The sequence below is a fragment of the Mastomys coucha genome, unplaced genomic scaffold (genome assembly GCF_008632895.1).
Source record: "Mastomys coucha isolate ucsf_1 unplaced genomic scaffold, UCSF_Mcou_1 pScaffold8, whole genome shotgun sequence".
Classification (NCBI taxonomy): domain Eukaryota; kingdom Metazoa; phylum Chordata; class Mammalia; order Rodentia; family Muridae; genus Mastomys; species Mastomys coucha.
Genome location: NW_022196914.1, coordinates 64,591,939 through 64,615,438, shown reverse-complemented (window position 1 = coordinate 64,615,438; position 23,500 = coordinate 64,591,939). Strand labels below are relative to the sequence as shown.

The 23,500-nt window shown below is 34.9% G+C and overlaps 2 protein-coding genes across 4 annotated transcripts in view; one reads left to right on the top strand and one right to left on the bottom strand.

The window, feature by feature from the left end:
- Cenpk (centromere protein K) overlaps nt 1–15,125 on the bottom strand; it is a 25,775-nt gene extending 10,650 nt beyond the window's left edge. Inside the window, exons 1-5 of one of the 2 annotated variants that reach the window (XM_031360255.1) lie at nt 15,029–15,125; nt 12,673–12,823; nt 10,788–10,844; nt 8,588–8,660; nt 3,726–3,772 (exon numbers count right to left, since the gene is read on the bottom strand). In XM_031360255.1, coding sequence (XP_031216115.1) covers nt 3,726–3,772; nt 8,588–8,660; nt 10,788–10,844; nt 12,673–12,789 — 294 coding nt within the window. In that variant the 5' untranslated portion in view covers nt 12,790–12,823; nt 15,029–15,125. Of the gene's footprint in view, nt 1–3,725; nt 3,773–8,587; nt 8,661–10,787; nt 10,845–12,672; nt 12,824–14,208; nt 14,679–15,028 lie in introns of those variants that run through there. The other variant, XM_031360256.1, reaches the window with a different exon arrangement.
- Nucleotides 15,126–15,184: 59 nt separating this feature from the next.
- The window catches only part of Ppwd1 (peptidylprolyl isomerase domain and WD repeat containing 1), a 25,159-nt gene continuing 16,843 nt past the window's right edge, over nt 15,185–23,500 (top strand). Inside the window, exons 1-4 of one of the 2 annotated variants that reach the window (XM_031360770.1) lie at nt 15,185–15,416; nt 18,711–18,813; nt 21,004–21,104; nt 21,225–21,345. In XM_031360770.1, coding sequence (XP_031216630.1) covers nt 15,221–15,416; nt 18,711–18,813; nt 21,004–21,104; nt 21,225–21,345 — 521 coding nt within the window. In that variant the 5' untranslated portion in view covers nt 15,185–15,220. Of the gene's footprint in view, nt 15,417–18,710; nt 18,814–21,003; nt 21,105–21,224; nt 21,346–23,500 lie in introns of those variants that run through there. The other variant, XM_031360771.1, reaches the window with a different exon arrangement.

Sequence of the window (23,500 nt, the reverse complement as noted above, 5' to 3'; positions counted from 1 at the left end):
TCTGAACCTCTACACTCCAAATGCAAGGGCATCTACATTCATAAAAGAAACTTTATTAAAGCTCAAAGTGTATATTGCAACACACACAGTAACAGTGGGAGACTTCAACACCCCACTTTCTGCAATGGATGGAACATGGAAACAGAAACTAAACAAAGACACAGTAAGACTAACAGAAGTTATGAAACAAATGGATTTAACAGATATCTATAGAACTTTTTATCCTAAAACAAAAGGATATACCTTCTTCTCAGCACCTCATGGTACGTTCTCCAAAATTGACTACATAATCGGTCACAAATCAGGCCTCCACAGATACAAGAAGATTGAAATAATTCCTTGCATCATATCAGATCACCATGGACTAAGGCTGCTCCTCAATAACAACATAAACAATATAAAGTGCACATACACCTTAGCCAGACTAACTAAAGGACACAGAGATAGTATCCTAATTAACAAGATCAGAAATGAAAAGGGAGACATAACAACACTGAAGAAATCCAAAAAATCATGAGAGCCTACTACAAAAGCCTATACTCAACAAAACTGGAAAACCTGAATGAAATGGACAATTTTCTAGACAGATACCAGGTACCAAAGCTAAATCAAGATCAGATAAATTATCTAAACAGTCCCATATCCACTAAGGAAATAGAAAAAGCCATTAATAGTCTCCCAACCAAAAAAAGCCCAGGACCAGATGGGTTTAGTGCAGTTTTATCAAACCTTTAAAGACGACCTAACACCAATACTCCACAAAGTATTCCACAAAATAGAAACTGAAGGCATTCTACCCCATTTGTTCTATGAAGCCACAATTACTCTGATACCTAAACCACACAAAGACCTAACAAAGAAAGAAAAATTCAGACCAATTTCCCTTATGAATAACCATGAAAAAATATGCAATAAAATTCTTGCAAACCGAATCCAAGAACACATCAAAACGATCATCCATCATGATCAAGTAGTCTTCACCCCAGGGATGCAGGGATGGTTCAATATACAGAAATCCATCAATGTAATCCACTATATAAACAAACTCAAAGAAAAAAACCATATGATCATCTCATTAGATGCTGAGAAAGCATTTGACAAAATCCAACACCCCTTCATGATAAAAGTTTTGGAAAGATGAGGAATTCAAGGCCCATACCTAAATATAATAAAAGCAACATACAGCAAACCAGTAGCCAACATCAAACTAAAGGGAGAGAAGGTTGAAGCAATCTCACTAAAATCAGGAACTAGACAAGGCGCCCCACCCTCTCCCTATCTATTCAATATTGTACTTGAAGTCCTAGCCAGAGCAATTAGACAACAACATTATATTTCAGTTATCCAGTGGTGGAATAAATCCCTTTGTGAATATGAGGAGAATTACTACCCTTCCAGGACTCTGGGAATGAGAAGAGTCAGAATATTTAAAACATAGTTTAAAGAAAGGAAGAACAACAGAAATCCTGAAAAAGATGATGGAGCAGCTGAAAAGCACGATGAAGAAAGGCTATGCAGAGAGGAGTAGGAAAGGCCTCTAAAGGTCTAACTCTGCTAGGGGTTGTAGGGATGCACACTGACAGAATGGAAGGGGAACTCAAAGCTGAAACCAGAAGTCATGCATCTCTGGTAACAAAAGACTGGTGATCCTAATCAAGGAATAAGCCCATAGCTCTCACAAACTTTAAATTCAGTGGGGATATCGTGGGGGTTAGGAAGATAGACCAGTGTGGGAGTAGCAGACACCTGCAGAAAAAAAACCCAGTTTATCCTTCCTCATATTGCTACAAGGAGACACTCATGGGAACTCCTGTTGGAGTACCTGACTAGGAAATGGAGTAGAGAGGGAGACTACACTAGGCATGCTGAAAAGTGGTTCAACTTTGTAAAGGGCAGGAAGCCCCATAACTTACTGTGTAAGTTAAGAGCTTGAAGCTACAGCAACTGTTTGGTCTCAGGAGCTGCCTCCATCTAAAATATGGTTTGCTGCTTTAAGGCAAAGACCTAGAGCCCTGAACCCAAGTCCAGTGGATCAATCAGTTTCTGCAGCCCTAGGCCTCTAGCAGGGTGGTTTATCCAGACAGAGTCTGAAAGCACTGAAATTGGCAGGCAATAAACAGGGTTCCCTTAGTTTTCCCTACCCAGCGTGGCTCTCGTGGCTCCAACTCTTCCCCCAGCTTACCCAAAACATCCCTATGTTTGTACATTTTCCACCCCGTGATGTCATACCTAGGTGAACACACTTTTACCATCTTGGTAATATGAGCAAACAGATTTGGTTAAGGTTTTGTGTGTGTGTGTGTGTGTGTGTGTGTTGTTTTGTTTTGTTTTGGGTTAGGTTTACTTTTTGGTTTTGGGAGACAGGGTTTCTCTAGGTAGCCCTGGCCAGCTGTGTAACTTGCTCTGTGGACCAGGCTAGCCTCAAATTCAGAGATCTGCCTGCCTCTACCTCCCAAATGCTAGCATTAAAACTGTGAGCCACCACGGCCTGGCTAGAATTTGTTCTTTATAACATAGACAACCTTCTTTCCACTGTGCAATAGTATGCTACAAAATAGTTATTTCAGTCTTATTTCCTCTATCCATATATTGAGACAGGTAACTCAGACTAACCTAAACTCACTATGAATCATGGAAATTCTGTCTCAACTTTCCAATGACAGCTGTGAGTCACCAAGCCAAGATATTTTGGTCTTAATCCCTTTTTCCTGGCTTAACATTCCAAACACACTAGAAATTTCTAACATGGTAAATACCTTTTACCATGGATGAAAAGCAGAGCTTAGCCAGTTTTAAGATGAGGGCTAGAGACTAGAAAGACTAAGGCATGATCAGATGATTGGGAGTTTTAGCTCAAGCCCTCAATTTTTGAAAAGAGAAAAAGCTGAAAGTTAATTATTGACCAATTATTTGGTCAATTTTGTCCCATAGTAAAGTTTTCATATAAAAATCAAAAGAACTGGCCTCAGGGAACTTCTGAACTGAATGGATGGACGGGAAGGTCTGGCATGGTAGCATACTCAGGTTATCAAAGTTCCATTCCTTTTCTATAGACTTTAATCTATACATCTTTTTCATCTAGCTATTCATCTGCATTATTTTGGTGACACCTTTCATAACAAATGAGTAAGCATGTTTCCGTGAGATCTGTGAGGCTCTCTAGAAAATTACTCACACCTGAAGATGGAGACAAGCAAACTGATTTATAGCCAATTGGTCAGAAATACAAAAGAAAACCTACTATTGCAACTGTTATCTTTGATAAATAATCAAAAACTGAATTTTAAACTGAATTAGAGGACACCAAGCTGATGCTTGCTATAGAATCATCTCCTGCAAATTCTGACATAGAACTAATTTCCGGTGGGAATAAAGCTCCAAAATATAGTCTGTAATCCCAGCACAGCTATGGCAAGATGGGAGGTGGAGACAGGAGAGTCCTTACAAAGCTTGTAAGCTAGCTACTGAGGCACACCCAATGGAAAACAACAAAGAAATCCTGTCTCAAACAAAGTTGTTCTCTGACCGCCACATGCATACATTCTCACAATTACACCAGAGTAAGAAAATATACAAACAGTAAAATAGAAAAATTCAAATCTTTAAAATACTTAGTTCAATAAAACATGTAAATTTTAATGTGTTGAGTGGTTTAGTTTACAAACTGATCTAAAGAAGTTCTAATTATAAATTATTTGAAATATTACTGACCATAAACAACTCACCTCTTCTTTTCCTAATGCTAGCAGAACGTCTTCAGTTAGGGGAATTACTACAAAAATAAAAACAAAACAAAGTCATATCTCTTAGTTAATTTTTAAGAATTTGATTTTATGGCTTTTCTGGGATAACTCTTTTCTATTTCACTCATGCATTACCAAACTTTTATAAAATATATTCATTTTTATGACTTCTAGAGTAATATTTTTACACATATAACCACAAGTATATAACACTGGATAATTTGATATCTACACTTTTCTTTTTAAGTTCTTTTCTTTCCTAAGGCCTAAAAAACATGCTTAGTAATGTTTATAAAAGGGGTTCCTTGGGTTATTTTCTCTGCAGTCATAGATCCTATAAATATATGGAAGCATTCACAAACATGAAAGGTTTACTTCTTGTCATGGTATTATAAGAATTGCATACCAGATATGTCACCATCGTTTTCACTCAGCAGAACTCCCATGGTACAGAAAGTAGCCCATCATTTTATAACTTTAAACATTTTATGTGTATGTATCTTATTTTAGTGGTAATTTCTGAAACTGAGTACTAATATTATGCTAGACATGTTTTTATGTCTTTATGTACTGGTACTTTTAATTTCAAGGACTATACTTCCAGAAATGGAATTATACAGAATGAAATATAGTTAAAACTTTATAAGATTATATTAGACTTCTTTGTAAAAATGCATCTACAATCAACAAATTATATACAGCATATTATACACAAAGTTTTTGCAACAAGAGAAATAAATCTTTAATTTCACAGAGAAATTAATAAACTATTCAATATTTATTCAAAACTTTAGTTTTTAATCAAATGTGATTTGAAATTATCAAATGATATATTACTAAAAACTTTTCTACTATTTTAGAAAGCCTTTTAAAAGAGAGCTGTCCTATATGTACTTTAAAAGTGAATTTTAAAATTCGTTGTAAGTAACTCTGGAGTAACACTTGCATGGTTTGGATATCTGTACCATATCCATATCATGTGTTGAAGGCTTGGGTGCCAACTTTGAGACTGATGAGAGCTAAGGGAAACTTTCTGAGGTAAAACACAGTAGAGAGAAAGTATTAGTTAACTAGAGAGGTGGCCCTGAAGCACTGGAACCTAGTAGCTTTTTGCCTTTCTCTGAAATCTGGAGGTCATGAAATAAGTAACATGGGCAGTCACCATGTTTTCCCTTTTCATGTGTCCAAAAGTGACACAGCCAACCAAACAAAGACTGAAACTTCTAAAACCATGAACCAAATAAACTTTGACTATTGATAAATTGTTTATTCCATGTTTTTTTTCTGTAACAGCTGGCTAGCACAAGTACTAACCCATTTCAACAAATGCAATGCAAAGAGTTTTGGAGACTATTTACAATGTGAAGGAATATATTTTGTGTGTATGTTTTCATAATTAAACATTTAGAAGACAGAACTTTAGTAGAGCTGTGGAACTGTAACAAATGATACAACATCGTGTTGCTGGAACTTCAGTAAAGAAGAAAAGGCTAAGAAGAGGCTGAAAAAAATATGAAATGTCAGAGAATTTCTCATGTTTTGCAAAAGACATAACTATGAATTCCATAATCTGTGAAAATATTCTTTAAGAATGAAGAAATAAAGATATTCTCAAAGACAAATGTACAGAATTTGTCACTAATTATCAACTATAAAAATGACTGAAGTTCTTGAAACAAAAACAATATGCTCTCTCCTTTCTCCTGTTATCTTGAGCTATATGCTTAATTGGTTTACCTTGTAATCACTAGAACATGAGTTTGATACCTAGAACCCACGTTAAAAAAACAAAACAAAACACCTGAGCATAGTGGTATGGGTTTGGATTCACAGGGCCAGGGAGACTAGGATGGATCCCCAGGGCTCTCTAGTCAGCCAGCCTAGCCTACTTGATGAGTTCCAATCAGCTGAGAGACCCGGCCTCAAAAAAGAAAAGTAGATGAAACCCAAGGAAAAACATCTAATACTGTCCAGTGATCTCTACATTCACTTGCATACAGATGTACCCAACCACACATGTGTATAGTCCCTCAAAACACATATGTACTCAAACACTTTAATGACACTACAATGATTTTTTACAATCACAGGAAAATAAATCATTTTAACAACTTGAAAAAGGCTTTGAAGTAGATCTAAGCTGAGCTGTGTTGATTTCTGACCTATAGAAACTTTACAATTATAAATATGCTCAGTCTCTAGACCTACAAAAATTGATAGTAAATCAATATGCTCTTTTGTAAAGCTTTTTAAAAAATCCAAAACTTTAAAAAACTTAATAACAGTCATTAAGTCTAGTGAAGTTCATTCAGTTAGTCTTTTAATTTTTTAGTTTAAAAGCTTCAATGATGAAAACAAATCATTGGTAAGAGATTAACAAAAAGTTCATCAGTCACACTGACCTAAAAGACTGATGATTAAAATGGCAGCTGAATTCACTATTTAGTAACTGGCTATGTTTGAAATACAAAGAAAAATCTAGGAGAAATCTAAAAAGTATTTACAGTTCATCAAATACCAGTTCATGAACTAGAGATATCATGAATTGGGTATTTTAGATAAGATCTATGATGGACAAAAAAATCCGAGTCCAATGCTGCAGAGAATTCTTCTTTGAACATATATGTGAAAGACTGGAGTATGATCCTAACCCCAAATTCATGTTTAAAGTCTAACACCCAATATCCAATATTGGATGCAATATTCAATCAGTAAACTCAAAATTATTAATAAGTAACTAAGTTAACATGATATTATTAGAATGCGCCCTAATCCAATGAGAATAAGATAAAGAGAGGCACAGGGAAGCACACATGAAGACAATAAAAGATGACTGCTATAGTTTGAATAAATGTTTCCCAAAAGTCCTCAGGACTATCTAAGTGAGAGGTATTATAAAAGCTTGAGAAGATGGGACCTAGTAGAGTCTATAGATCATTAGCAGCACAGCTCTTTAGGAGGCTGTAGGACCTTGGTCCCTTCTCTGCTTCAAGGCTCATGATTTTAACAGTTTGTTCTGATGCATGTACCCTATCATTGTCACCAAGCAAAAGGTGTTTCTAATTTTAAATCAGAACTGCTAGGGCATTTTCAAGGTTACTTATTTCAGATATTTTCTTAGCGCTGGAAGGCTGACAGTACAATGGCCATCTAAAGCCAATAAGAGACCATAGAAGAAATCAACTTTGCTGACAACTTGATCTCAGGCCATATGAAGGTTAATCATTATTGTCAATTTTATAGGATTTAGAATCACATGGAAATAACTCCCTGGCCACGATTGTACAGATTTTTTTCTGTATTAGGTTAATTGAAACAGGATCATACACCCTAAATGTATACATTACTATTCCATGGGCTAGAATCCCAAATGAATTACAACAAAAAACGAACAAATCCAACAACAAAAAAACAAAACCAAAAGGCAAGTTGAACATAACATTCATCTCCCTTTCTTTTAAACTGGACACCAAGTGACCAGCCAATCCTTGCTCCCATCACCACATCACATCTCTAGAACTTTAATGCAAAAACCTTCCTTCTTCAAGTTGCTTCTGTCAGGTATTTTGTAACAACAATAAAACGAATTAGAAATGGAGTCCACTAAGATCTAGAACTACGATGAAATCAATTCCCAATGTTTCTGCTACATATCCCATTATACTTTGTAAGATTCTTTGCTACAGCCTTAGTAAACTCATTCAGAAGTCATACTACAGATATAACACACAGAAACCTAAAATAGCTGGTATAGCATGTAGGATAACAATTGAATAAATCTACTTTGATAGTGGTACACATCTATCATTGATATTTGCAGCGAGGCTGAGGCATAAGCACCCTAAGTCCTAGGATAGTATTGGGCTGTGTTTACATAGTAGAAACCCTGTCTCTGAAAAAACAAACCAAAGAACAGCAGCTGAGTACACATCTCTAAAGAATACCAACCTAACAGCTGCATGAGAGATGCTCAAGTATATTGCTAAGAAGTAAATTGTACATATAGCTAAAGGCAAATTTCAAAATTACAACTGTATACCACCACTATATTCCTACCTGAAGTGTTAAAATTAAAGGCTATGAAGCAGTAATGTGAAAATGTGGAACAATTAAAGAATTAGCATAAGTAAATAAAACTAAAGATATATGTGATACTAATTAAAGGAAAGAAGATAGCCTAGGACTGCTACGTGGAGAATCCCCAAAGCCGGCACAAAGAATAATATAGAAAAGGAAGGCTAAGACTGAAAGTGGTTGTGGTGGGGCAAGTCAAAGGTAAAGTAATGGGAGGAGAAGAAACAAAACAGATGTGGGGAAAAAAACCAGAGCAATCTATACAGAAAATCAGACACAAAATGCATGGCTCGGAAAGCTTAGACTTTTGTGGTAGGAGGAGTAGGAGGAGTAGTAGTAATATCTACTTGGTGGATATTGCTGCTATAACATTTTAAGCCATCTTCCATTCTTTAAATACAGGCAAAAAGTATATTTGGTTCCCACTGGACAACTCAAGAAATAGCATAAAAACTAAATGTTTCCTATTCCAAAAAGCATATAAAGTAACTTTTCACTGTGCAAGTTTCATTTGTTAACAGTTCATAGTTTCTGCTAAACATAAGGCTGTGCTGTTTAGGGTAAATAATTACTATAATAAAGTCTTCACAGTTCAAGTTATTATGCTCTAACCTAACAATTTAATGTAGAAAAGAAAACTGGAGTGGGTCCTAGTATCAACAACCATGGGCAATTTCGAAAACAAATGGGTCTTGTCATTCTTGAAGTCATTAATTTAATATCCCACTAATTTGTCTACAATATACAAGCCTAAAAAGTAAGAATCTTACTTTCAGGTTTTCTTTTGTTCCATTGACCAAGTTCAGCAGTCAAACATTTCACTTGCATGATAAGTAATGAGAGCTATAAAAAAACGGAGACTTCAAGTTATTTCTTGTAGAATACTGATGAAAATATAATTAATATAGTAATAATAGTTGTAAAATAAGTGGATAACAAAATAGTTCTACCAAACATATTCTATCATAATAACTATTGCTCATGAATGGCTTTTTGTAGCAATGATATAGTATGCTATAGAAAATAACGAATTCGGACCTACTACCAAATCTAAAAGAACCTAAGCGCATCACATTCACTTCCTAAATATATCTTAAGAAAACAAAACAAACAAAAAAGCCACGATATTGACATAGAAAAACATTCCCCCCCCCCAAAAAAAAGAATAATAGCATGTTATGTCCTGCCAGCATTTTCAGGCAAATTTTCCTTAAATATGTTCAATTCCTCTCTGTGACCTTTTAAAAATATTATAACTGCTTTTAGTTGTGCTTCAAAAAAAACCCAAAATATATGTGAATGTAATGATAATACTGGTTCCAGTATCACACAAAAAAGCATTTTTTAATATAATTAGTAGTTTTCTTGAGAAAAATTATGCTGAGTGTGTTTTTGGTTTCATGACAAATTTGATTCTATAAAATTTCTAAAAATGAAACAGTAGTAATATTTTAAAGTTATACATTATAAAAGTTTTCTTCATATGTCTATCTTTTTGCTTCAGAAAGGAATTAAGTCAGGTATAGTGACACATGCTTACAAATCAGCCTCCAAGACTTGGTTTAAGACCAGCTTCAGCAACAGAGCAAGTTCAAAGCCAGAGTAGGCTACATAAGACTGTGTCTTTGAAAAAAAAAAAAAATCCCAGAAAACTGAGTTTGAGTGCTAAAGGTATGAAGGTACTATGCATACAGAAGTGAGGCATCACAGCAAAGCAGGAACTGCTACTTCTTAAAAGGCCTGCACATAGATCAGCTCTGGCTTTGGATTTGTGAACTTGGAATGATTTCAAGATGGTTTCCAAACACCCAACTCTTTAAAAGTGACTTCCAATGCCAAAACTATTCAAGCAAAGAATATGGTTTATGTTGAATACCTGCTTTATCTTCTGGTATTCTGATTATCTGCTAGGTAGAGTTTTGGATGCCAAGTTTCTCTAAGGGTAAACAATGTTTCAAAACACAAGTTGATAGGCTAATATAAATTGTTTAATGACTCTATTGTGAGCCAACTCCTAAAAGTTCATATCTTGTTTCCTCTCAAATTTATCCCATGTTCCTTTTCCCCATGCTGATTTGACTCTGCATCCTTTCACCACCATAAATCTCAGCCACAAGTAGACTATATATTAAGTCCTATGCACGTGCTTTAAGTATCATCAAACTTGCAGATCACTTGAGAACTCTCAACACAATAGGAAACAACAAACTATACTTTTTGGTTGTTTGTAACTTAAGACAGTACATATTTAACAGGTATAGAAACACTCCTCTGAAAGTCAGTGCTTGGTGCACTGTGTGAAACCCACAGGTCTAGTGTCCAATGATTCATATTTAGTAAGGTCTTAATTTCTGCAATATAGAAACCATATTTTCCCAAGAAAAATCATAGGTTAGTTATATGTAGAGTCTATACATTCTATATATTTTTATGAGTAAAAAAACATTATGAGTTTCAATATTTGGTGCACAAAAGATTACAGTTGCATTATCTTGATGAATTGTTCCTTTTATTAACCTGTAGTGTCCTGTTTTATCTAATTATTTCTAGTCTGAAGTTTCTTTTGTCATATGTAAAGATAACTATTCCTGTTTGTTTACATTTCCTGTTTCTTTGGTATTTTTTTTTCTCCATTCTTTGATACTAAGTTTTGGGGCATCTTTGCTGGATAACTGTTTTTTGAAATCAGTATTTAATTGGTTCTTGGGTTTGATCTTTGTTTTTTATTTTAAACAACAGAGTTTTCCAACTGTTTAAGGATATAGGGATTAGAGTCTGTGAAATGGTTCAGCAGGTGCTTTTGCATAAACCTGGTCACCAAAACTCAAATCCAGAAACATTATGTAAAGGTGAAAGGAGAGAACTGACTTCGCAAAGTTGCTTGTTCTCTCTCTCACACATAAACTTTCTGTACAAAAAGAATGAATTGTGCTTACCTATTTTCTAGAATGGAATATAAAAAGTTCATACCTGAGCATTTGATTTAGTGAGTGTCTCCATTCCAATAAGTGATAATTTGTTCTGACACTTGATTTAAAAAATAAAGAGAACAAGTTATACACTTAAAACCATAGACAATTCCCTTCTCCCTTTTTATACAAACCCAATACAATACCCTTTTAAAAAACATATAAACATGCAATACAGAATTTATTTAAATTTCCACATAAGATGAGGAAGGCAGTCAAACTGGCTCCAAAGTGAGTGTATCAAAAGGGAAAAGGAAGAGTTGTATATGTAGCTGAGTAGCAGAGCATCTACAGACACTGGTTGTATTCCCTCACTCTCCAAAAACCAGTGACTATTGGAACACCCAGTAGCTAGGATGAATTATAAGCCACATAATGGGGAAAAAAAGAAAAGTAAGCGAACATGTGAAAAAGTAGTATAGAATAACAAAATAAGTAAGTAGTTAACATAATACGCCCCCAAGAAATATTGTTTGCCTGACTTTAACATCCAACATTGTTAATGGTTGTCTTTGATAGGTAAAAATATGAGGAGCTTAAGTCTTATCTGTCCTCATATCTGGTTGTAGTAATTTTCTGTAAAATTTAAAGTTATTTTTAAAATACAAGTTTCTATACTGGAAAAATAACAAAAAAAGAATTATAAGAATGATTTAATAAATATAGTAGTAACATCAAGTACCATGGATTTTGCCAAAATTATTTTTTAAAATACTTAATTCATCTTTCCTTAATTCATCCATCCAGTACGGATGTAAGCAAAAATTAGAAACAGAACTATCACAGGATCCAGAAATTCCACTACTGATTCACTAAACTCACACAGTTTAGTGAAAAGAGCAGGATACTCTCTATATTTATAAAAAATTCATGCATCCTCCTGCTAATACTTTACTAAAGTAGGATACATGTGTCTGGATTTATATCATATGTTAAAGACAAAACTTTTACCAAAATAACATCTCACTAAAATTAAAAAATGTTCATAATTTCAGGGTCAACTTCAAATTTTCTATATTTGTTTCACTCATGATTCTTAATTACGTATTATTTCTACTGCTATATTCTATTTTGGGTACTAGTCCACTCAATATCTACTGACCTAAACAGGTACTGAAATGATTCATTATTTCCTCTAATCTGGCATTTATTAACTTTTGTGTCCTTTAGTTCCAACTTCCTTAAAATCTTTTGAATTCATTCTTGCACTGAACAGTATTCAGGCCATCATTACTCCTTAACAAGACGACTGTTAGATTCCCTTAAAACATCCTGTTTCTGTACTCTTGTTTTAAAATACAACAAAATGATTTTTTTGAAGTAGCCCATCATTTCACAGTGAACTTCAACCTTTTAGTGATCTCTCATTGAACACACTCCACAAAATCCATGTTCTTGTTCCAGGCTAATTCTCTGCAGTCTCAGTTCACAAGATTTCCTTTTCCTAGTATATATTTTCCATAATATCTTACCTAGATTTCTCTAACCTCTTCTACTTTTGTCTTGTCCTAATTTCACAGGCTCTTAATTATGTTTACTTCTTATAGAAAGGTAACCTTGACTCCTTTATACTGTCTTACACATTTCTCCTAAGCATATTTTTTTGCATTCTACCATAACACTCTTAATGGTACATTATATACAATATTATGAATGGCCTCTAAAAGAAAAAAATCTCTCCCTAAAAGCCAGAACTATCATTATTTTTTTTTTCTCTTTCTACAGTTTATCTAGTATAAAATTTCTTAAAAGAATGCTTTTAGGTATAAAATCTATACAAATAATTTATAAAAAAAATAGCTATGGGGAAACTAACATGGTTTCTTTCCTAAGTCTATTATGTACATATATTAACTAATATGTCACTTTTATCTGTTGATACTTACATCTTCCATGTCTTTCCACATTTCTTCACATTGTTTAATAAGTTCTTCCTCTGTATCTATAAAAGCTTCCATATTTGTAACAGTATCTGGATCTACTTCTTGTTTATTCTCTGACATATCCTTTATAGTTTTCTTCACCTTATTGCAACAACTAACGTAAAAAAAGACACAAGCATTTAACAACTATTTGCTGAATGTAGGTGTGACTAATAGACAAGAATCCTTTCTGTTGAAAGAGAAACATGTGGGCTGACTGCTCTTCCAAAGTTCCTGAGTTCAAATCCCAGAAACCACATGGTGGTTTACAACCACCCATGAGATCTGATGCCCTCTTCTGGTGTGTCTGAAGACAGCTACATGTACTTACATATAATAAATAAATAAATCTTTGGGCCAGAGAAAGCAGGGCTGAAGCAAGCAGAGGTCCTGAGTTCAATTCCTAGCAACCACATGATGGCTCACAACCATCTGTACAGATACAGTGTACTCATATACATAAAATAAATAAATAAATCTTTAAAAAGAAAGAGAAACACGAACACACTACTACTGGAGGGAATACTTTAATACTATAGCCATTATAAAAAAGAGTACGGATGTAAGCAAAAATTAGAAACAGAACTATCACAGGATCCAGAAATTCCACTACTGATATATATCCAAGCAAAATAAAGGAGCGTTTTGAAAAGATGTTTACAATATTGTTTACTAGAGCACCATTCACAACAGCCCAGATATATAATCAACTGAGTGTTCACTAACAGAAGAACAGATTTAAAATTTTAAAAGTTCCATTGTAATAGGAGAGTCAGTAGAATAATAAGAGTGCAAAATTCAGGTAGGTGAGTAGATGTAATTGGTAAGAGCTTGTGGAAGTTGTGTTTGAATTACTTCTTCCAACTAAATGAAATAGTACCTAAGGTGATCCATTGTTAATAAGTATCAAGAGAAGGAATTTGAATTTTGAATGTATTGTGAGCCATGCCTTTAATCCCAGCACTTGGGAGGTAAAAGGATCTCTGTCTTTCAAGGATAGCAAGGACATAAAAGAAAATTCCTGACTCAAAAGGGGTCAGGGTTTGGAGATGGTTTAACACATAAAGGCTAAGGTTTACAACCAAAAATTTAAGAGTAGAGGGGGAAAGGTGTACAGAATGGCTATTATTATTATTATTATTATTATTATTATTATTATTATCACTATTATTTTGGTCTTTAAGAAAACTCAAAGAATATAAAGCAACTTTGTATAGTAGCCCACTTTAAATTAGTAATTAGTGGCCCAATTAAAACAAGAAAAGATAACATATTAAGGAAAATAGTCATCCAAGAGTAATGAAAAGTGACACAAGGTTACTAGATGGCTGCTGTAAAGAACAGGAGATGATAGTGTATCATGAGGTTTAAAGTTAGGTAACTTTAAGGATGTAGACAGAGAGGATCTTTTGGTTACAACTTCAGATGTAAATCAGAATAAACATCACCCCAGTGTGTTTTTTTGTTCATATGGAACTTTTAAGTTTTAAATTACTTAACCAGTAAGTTAGCAACGGAGAGGTTGTGCACAATGCAACTTTGTTGTGGGAATAGATAGAACACAATAACATGCTCCCATGTATTAAAGGTGTCAATAACACAAAGATGTCAATTCTCCCCAAAATGACCTCTTTTATCTTAACTAAAATCCTAAAGGCGACAAAAACTATGTCGTACTTGATAAGGAAATTCTAAAACCTATACAGAAATATACAGATCCAGAAATACCAAAGACTGGTTGTATATAACTATGCTAATCGTTAATCATAGAATTGGCTCGTGAACAAACAGGTGGAAACACGGGAACAAAATACACACCTCCTTCTTGATTTTCTAGCGTCACATACATACACATTCCAAGTCAAAAAGAATATTCTAATAATGGGAGCCCACCTCATAAATTATAGTAATTTCAATATATAGTTTAGCTGAACGAAATCGACTTCATTCTTTTTATCAAAAAGTTCCGGGCGGTGGTGGCGCCTTTAATCCCAGCACTTGGGAGGCAGAGGCAGGCGGATTTCTGAGTTCGAGGCCAGCCTGGTCTACGGAGTGAGTTCCAGGACAGCCGCCAGAGCTACACAGAGAAACCATGTCTGAAAAAAAAAAAAGGTCCTTCCAACCCCGCCTCTCGGCTTTTTCTGGAAAAACCAGGTAGGTTCTAGAATGGCATTGGCCCGGGAGGCCTCCAGTTCGTAGGGCGTAAGTGTCCGATTTGGGGTGCCTGGGTCCCCCAAACCCGCGAGCTGCCTCCTCCTTGACAGAAAACTAAGACCTTAAAGACGCCCCGCTTAGCCAGCCAGAGCCGGTTGCAACTCACCTCAGTCTCCTCAGCGCTCTGGTCAACACAGTCAGGCCGCGCTGTTTACGCGCGCTGCTTGCTGATTGGACCAGCTGCGCCCACCGTAGCCAATCAAAAAGAGCCCCCGGCCGCTGACAGCGAAAGGCTGCGCCGCGGCTCGGGGAACCCAGTTCACTCGGTTGTCGCGTCTCTTCTGACGCCTCAGACAACATGGCGGCAGAGAGTGGTAGCGACTCGCAGCTGAGGAGAAGAAGGCGCCGGGACCCAGAGGGATCAGAAAAAACGGAACTTAGCGAGCGAGATCCGGCACTGGCAGTGGCCGGGAGCGAAGAACATGATGATGAGAACGAAGAGCGCTGGGTCGGGCCTTTACCGGTGGAGGCGACTCTTGCCAAGAAGAGGAAAGGTAGCTGCGGAGAGCCCGCGAGCAAGCTGGACGGCTATTCTGGCTGAGTGGGAGGGTTGATCTCAAGCACGCCCGCAAGCGGGAGTGAGATCGTGGGTTTGTGCACTTAGAACGGACGGTCTTTACTGAATTTCCTCCCTAAATTTGTGAATTGGTGTTAGTATGGCGTGTTTTTCAAAAAATTTAACACTGTTGATTCCTGACTCTAAGAGATGCTACAAACTAGTACTTGTCTGTCTTTCTGTGTTTGGATGCTTTTACTGAACCTCATTGCTGACATATGAAGTTGGAATTCCTAATGTTGATTGAGCAGGTGCGGAAAGGAGTTCTCAGAATCATAAAGACTTAAATTTTCAACCCTGACTCATCTAGTAATGAATTTTCAAACTCAGGAAAATTTGCTTAAGCTAGCTGGATTTGAAGCCATACTCGAGACAAAATAGAAATGTTTTGCCACTAACGTGAATAATAACAAGATTTTATAAATTAAAGGTTGGTAAAGAGATAACATTTACTGTTTTAAAGGCTTTTCTAGGAACTCTTTTGTAAATGTCTTAGGGGCGTGTGTGTCTGTGCGTGTGTGTGTGTGTGTGTGTGTGTGTGTGTCTCTCTCTCTCTCTCTCTCTCTCTCTCAATTATGACTGTGAAAGTACTTAAAACCTTTTATTTTCAGAACAAAGCCCAAGCTCCTTAACATGGATTATGAGGCTTTTTGTCTTTCTTTGCTTCTGCAAGCAGGACTCCCAATTCTGTCCATTCTCAAAACCCTACCTTCTCCTTGAGCATGGGCTCCTCCTCTACTTTCCTGTCCAGATACTGTGAAGTATCTCAATCTGGAATAATTCTCTCCTTTAACCACGCTAGCCTTTTAACAGGTCTAGGTTTTAGGTGCAGTACTATCAGAACATGGTGTAGTGTTAGCTCCTTACTTTTATAGTTATCTCCTTACCTTTTCTGCCCAGTCCTGCTTTTGCCTTCGTGGCACTTACTGCTTTTTGTAGTTGTGTATTTATTTATGTGACTTTCTGAACACTACTAGACTAAGCATGTAAGAACAAGGATCATGCACTTTCTGCCCCTACACTTGATACAGTGTTTTGCATACAAATTTAATGAATATTTTATAACATTTGTGCTCTCACTATTTCATTTAAATATTACTACAAGTACTGCTTGAATGGAAGGAATGGGGGGTAATTTAGGAAGGAAAACAAAACAAAAACAACAAAATTTAAAACAAACAAACAAACAGTTGGGACAGGAATAGATATATCATGTGAAAAATCTTTTCTCTTAGCCAGATTTTTTTAAGCCAGCCAATGGAGTATGGGGGGGGGGGCCTGAAACTACATACAAAAGAATTGTTAGAAAAATGTCATGTAAAACTTTATCTAAAATGACAAGTGTTTAGTAATTTATAATTTTTGGAAATGGAGCAAAGATTAGACTTTTATGTATACACTTTCACAATGATGTATGGTTGTTTGACAGTACATTAAATTAAGCTACTTTTTAAACATTTATTATTACTACTTATTACTATTTTATGTGTAGGAGTGTTTTGCCTGCATGTATACCAAGTGGATGTCTGGTGCCCAAGGAGTCCAGAAAAGGGCATTACTGGAACTGGAGTTACAGATGCAAGAGCAAACAGTATTCTTAACCTCTGAGCCTTCTATCTGGCCTAAATTAAGCTGTATTTAATATTTTACCTGTTATTATTATATGTCGGTAGGAACACATTAACAGTACAAGAGTGAAGGGTAGAGGACAACCATGTACAGTTGGTTCTTATCATCTACTTTTATGTGGCTTCCAAGGATTGAACTCAGGATGCTAGAGGCAAGCACCTTGCCTGTCTTAAAATAAACTATTTCTTAAGGAAACTAATTATGTCTTTCTCTTCTTTTTGTGAATGTTCTCTTGATTATATTCAAATGAATTAGGGAACAACAAAAGCAATCTAGAACAGATGGGAAAATATTTATTACAGAAAATTCCAACAAACAACAGCATTAAAAAGATAATGGAATACAACTTTATGAAAGTGCCAAAATAAGTAGCCCAGGATTGGTGTAAGCTACAAATGTTCCTAGATACTTCCTGCCCTAAGATAAATAGTGTATGGCCCTCATTTTCATTGTCCTGAGTTCTTAGATTTAATGCTGTAATTATAATTAATAATCTAACCCCAAACTGAGAACTAAAGAAGGGAAGAAAGGAAAACTTTTTAAAGAAAATATATATATATATGTACATTTTAATTATCACAAAATACTAGTCCTAACCCTTAATATATAGTTACTACAAAAACCCAAGAAAGACCACTTAAGCAAATGTTAGTAGGCATAAATCAGAATGGGGATTCTGTTACTCAAAAAAAAAAATCATGGAAAAGCAGTTTGTCATACATAATTTTGAGTGTGCCATATAGCAGTAACAAGAACCTAACAGTTTGTCATGTTTAATTTGCCAGCTTTGTATAGGCAAGTTTGATCTTTTTATTTGGAAACAATATATTTTTTAAACATTTTACTAGTAAAATTGATCATAGCTCATCATAAAATTAAGATTTTTTGATGTTCATCAGTTTTCCATTTTTCTAGGTGTTATGCTCTTAGAAAACAATCTGAAAGGCACTCAACTAGATTTGCTAGGATTTTTCTCAGCTATAAACATCTAAGTGTTTTGTTTGTTTTCAGGTCTTTAAAATGATTCTTTAATAGAGGAATAGTGTCTTTAAACATATATCTTACAAATAGCTGTCAGTGTTTGTTAAATTAACACTACTGGTTTCTATATAGTTATACAAATTGTTATTTTCACAAAGCTTTATATTTCTTTGAACATTCATATTAAGCCAGAACTATTCACAATTATCCAAACCTTTGAAACAGGAGCTAGAAGTATAGCTCAGTTGTGAGAAGCTTATCCTCCAGAAGACCTAAATTTGATTCCCAGGACCCACATGAAACGGCTCATAAACCAGCTGTAATTCTAGTTCAGATGGATTCAGCATCCTCTGTTGGCCTTATTGAGTACTTGTCCCACCTGACATACACTGGACCAGGCATAAAGTCTTTGCAACAGTTTTCATGTAATCTGAGGGAATCTGTCATAGTAACTTCTAAAATAATAAAAGTTATAACTGGTATTAACAAGTATTGGATTTTTGTATCCCATATGTTTATTTGAAAGAAATTAAAATGTAGAAGGTAATATAAAAAATTAGAAAAGTCTAAATAATCATGTTAATTTCACTCATTAAAATATATTTTTTACCCCCTCCCCTAGTTCTAGAGTTTGAAAGAGTCTATCTTGATAATCTTCCCAGTGCATCCATGTATGAGCGCAGTTACATGCACAGAGATGTTATCACACATGTGGTATGCACCAAGTAAGTGCATCATACTTTTGTTTTATTATTAGTTTAATTTTATGTTATGTCTATGAGTGTTTTGCATATTTCTCTGCACCACCTGCATGCCTGGTACCTATAGAAGCCAAAAGAGCGCAGTGGATCTCTCCGAATCAGCATTACAGACCTTTGTAAACTGTAAACTGCCATATAGATGCTAGGAATTAAATTCTGGTCTCCTAGAACAGCAGCCAGTGTTCTTACCTACTGAGCTGCCTCTCCAGCCCCAAGTGTCTATGGTATAGTATACATTCTCGGAAAAAAAATCTAAAGCTTAATTATGAGTGGATTTACAGAAGTAATTTGGGGATTTCACAGATTTAATTCTGCAAGTTCTATAATAACTGAACAAAACTCTGCATGTTTTCGTGTTTAAAAGAAAATATCCCGTCAGACAGAACATCCTAGTATGTGTATGTATATTTGGTGATAAAAATCAGTAGTGGTTGAACCATTTATCAGAGCTTTCCTAGGAAGAAAGTGTATTAAGATAGAAATGATATTAAGGTGGCCTCTTTGGTGTATATAGAGAAGATCATGGTAACTCAGACTGTCTGGAATTATCAAAGTACCTTCAAAATGGATGTATAGGAAATTTCAAAGAATGGTAATAACAGTTAAAAAAAATGGTCCCCTGATTTCTTAGTTCATGATATGTATAAGTCCTATTTGAGCTATGTTTCATTAATTATCTCATTTATCTTAATAGTTTAAGAATATTACAAACTTTATTTTATAGGTGAGAAAGCTGGAATAGAGTAAGGGGCAGGAGAAGCTAGAGAAAAAATTAATATGCTAAATTCTAGCTTCCTATTCCTTATTTGGATTTTGAACCTGTGAGCAAGAGTAACATCAAATTCCTATTTTTAAAAGGAGCACCACGTTGGCCATATTCATGCATTAAAATAGGACAAAAATAGGAACAAGGAGAACAGGCAGCTGCTGTAGAATGTGGATGAGCTTTGATTAGGGCTTAGATGATATTGACAGGGATTATCAAAGCTGGAAGGAATACTTTAGAAGAGTCTACTCTTGATCTCTTAAAACAAATTGCATTTGATATATAAATCTTTAATAGTATAATAGGGTAATTCTGACCAAATGCAGTTCAGACTTGTTAATGTATAAAGCAATCTGTAGATACTAGCACTGCTTTTCTAACCCAAGCTGGAGAGTTTAACAAAAAGCTATTTGTTTCATTGTTGTTGCTGCTTGTGTTTTGTTTGTTTGGTTTTGGGGGTTTGTTCTGTTTTCAGGTTTTTTGTGTGTGTGCGTGTCTGTCTGTCTGTGTATTTTTCTGTCTCTGTGATTTTTGTGGTTAAGTAAATTTAAAGCTATTCACTGTGTATGGATGTGGTGTAGTGTGAATAAATGTAGTTGTCAAAATACTAGCATGTGTAAAATATTTAGTTTATATGCACTGTGCTGAATAAATGGTTTCAGTTCTTATATGTGTGGTAGAAAAAAATTTTTTTAATCTTTTTGCGTAACTAAAATACATTGAATAAGATATGAAATAAATTTATGTTGGACTTCTTTATATGTGAAAGTAGTTTGGGTATTTATAATCTTCTGAAAGATAGAAAATTCTCTTTAAAAGACTGTCTTCAGGGTAGTTTTAGCAATAAATCCTAAAGTCTTAATGATTTCAACAGAGATTTCCTTTTTTGTTTGTTTATTTGTTTGTTTTTCTTTTGAGACAGAATCTCCCTTATTAAATTGTGAAAGCTTGCTTTGCACCCTCTATGGCCTAGGCAGCCTTCCTGCCTCAGCCTTCTGAGTAGCTACTTTTACACCACCAGGCCCAACTCCTTATTTGTTTGTTTAACAGTAAATCCTTTTTTAATTCTGAACCTACATCTTGGGATTCATATTAGTTGCTAGTATTCCTACAATGGTCCCTGTAAAGGAAAAGTTAAAAACAAAGTCAAAACAATGAAAGCCTACACTAGAAGTGGTAGGACATACCTATAAATCCAGCTCTAGAGAGACAGGGCAGGCAGGAGGATGACAAATTCAAAAATAACTACCTTATAATATGTAGTGATAACTTGTCTTAAAAAACAAAAAGCCTGTCATTGAAGTAGTAAAATGCTGTCAGTCAGTGTTTGCTTTGACGTTATTCAGCTTTGTTTTGGAAGTTAACTTTGAATTTCTTTATGTATACAGGACAGACTTTATTATCACCGCCAGTCATGATGGGCATGTTAAATTTTGGAAAAAAATAGAAGAAGGAATTGAGTTTGTTAAACATTTTCGTAGTCACCTTGGTAAGAGCTTTATAATTTTTTGTAGCTCCTGTTTAAAATATTGTGCTGTTTTCCTTTGAGTTGTGGATCTTTATTTTATTTGTATTTATCAGAATATTTTAATTCTATTTGTTAAAATAGGAATTATTGAGAGTATTGCAGTTAGCTCTGAGGGAGCATTGTTCTGTTCTGTCGGTGATGATAAAGCAATGAAGGTGTTTGATGTAGTGAACTTTGACATGATCAACATGCTGAAGCTTGGGTAAGTTTTCTATAAAGTGTGTGTGAGAGTGTGTGTGTGCGTGCGTGCATGTGTGTGTTTAACTTAGTAAAGTAAGTATAAACTAAACTTTACCATATCACAGGCTATTTTTCAACAGAATATATTATCTTACCATTTATGGATTTACATGGAAAAGTCAGAGAACATCTTTGTGTTGTGTGGAGACTTCTTTTTTCATTCAAGTTTTTCTGTTTGTTTGTTTTTTAAGATAGGGTTTCTCTGTGTAGCCCTGGCTATCCTGAAACTTGTTCTGTTGATCAGGATGGACTCAAACTCAGAGATCCACCTTGGAATTTTCAAACAGTATCACAACAAAGATTCATCATATCCAGCTAATACCACTTAGTAATTTGATGAAGACCCACCATACTTAACTGCTAATAGAATAACTTCCTTGCTATATTATACCTTATTTGAAGATACAAACTTGTATATTTACATGGTTTATAGATAAAAATTTGCTGTTAATTTTAAACTTTAGGGTATACTGATACTGATATTCAAATTATGTGGTTGAATAGTACAGAGATAAGACTTGCACATTGTTTTAAGTATGACTTTTTAAAATATAACATACTAACTATCTATATCCAAATAAATATCAACTTAAAAGTCATATCATTATCAAAATGTTTGGGAATTTCCTTTGCTTGAAAGACAAAACCACAGACCTTAAGCTACATAACTTTAAAAAACAAGCTTTTACTCCCCAGATCCAAGGTTCAACTCTAGCAATTTCATTTCTTATGAGGGCTCTCTTCCTGCTTCTTAGCATTTCCTTATTTGGTTAAAGAAGACAGGAGTTGGGGCAGATAAGGTCAAGGGCTTATTAGATTAGGCACCCATCCATATGAGCTCATTTCGCCCTAAATTTAGAAAGATATAGCTCATTTTGATAGTCCGAAAGACTATACAAAAAGTCCTACTATGGACTGAATTATGCCTATAAATCAAATCTAAACTTTGGAATATGTTTTGTAGGCAGATTTTATGAGACACAAAAGATAGCCAGTGTTGCACTCTATTTGGTTAGATTTATCTAACTTGATCTTTTCATATTGTCCAGTTTGTTTCCCCAGACATTTGCTCTTTTTGAAAATAACAAATAATTGAGCATTAGCTCTTTGAGAATACTCAAGAGTCTATTTCAGAACTGATAGAAGTTCTAAATGAAGAGTTCAACAAAGGTTTTGAGCATCAACACCATGGTGATTGATATAACATTGTAACTTTAAAACTACTTTGCAGGAGACAACATATATTAAAAGTTTGGTATGTAGACTAAATATATCAAATTAATTTTTGCACATTGCTCATCATAGAACATGTCCAATGCTTATAGTTTTAATATCAAGATAAGGCAACAGTTTTCTTTTGAGCATAGACAGGAAGTAAATATTTTGATTATAAATGTCCCAAGTATTGATTTACAAATTACATGCTAACCTATTAAAAAGGTTTATGTATAAAGTGTTTTATAGACATCCAATGCCTCAGAATACCTTAAGGCCCAGATATGATTAAGTTTTCTAACTATCCAACCAAAATAAGTATACAATTCTTCTCTTGAGGGTTGGTATCATTATAGTTATTATTGTTACACTGATGACAATAGAAAGAAGGAATTCCACTCCTTACTTGTTCCTTTCAGCTTTTATTCAACTTTAGCCTGGCCCATTCCAGATCCTGGAATACAAGTTTGCATATTTTATCTTGTGTCTCACATGATTGTAGTGTAAGATAACATGTTCTTAAAGAACTCACCTTAAAGAAACTATCTTTAGATGAAAAGACCCTCATGTATTATATAGTATCAGATTCTTGGCCACAGAATCCCATAAGCTTACTACATATTCTCTTTGTGGTAGTTGAGCCTGGATTTCAATTGCTTTAGGCCGTTCTTATGGGTATCTGGTAGTCTGTTCATGGCATCTTGTCTTTAATTTTACCAAAACTAGAGTTTGTTCTAATTGTTTAGGTGCTTGTAACGTTACAGGATTTCCTTAATACAAATAAATACATTAAGAAGTACAGGAAAGAAAGAGAGAGGGAGAGAGAGACAGACAGAGAGAGACAGAGAGAGAGAGAAAGAGAGAGAGAAAGAAAGAGAGAGAGAGAGAGAGAGAGAGAGAGA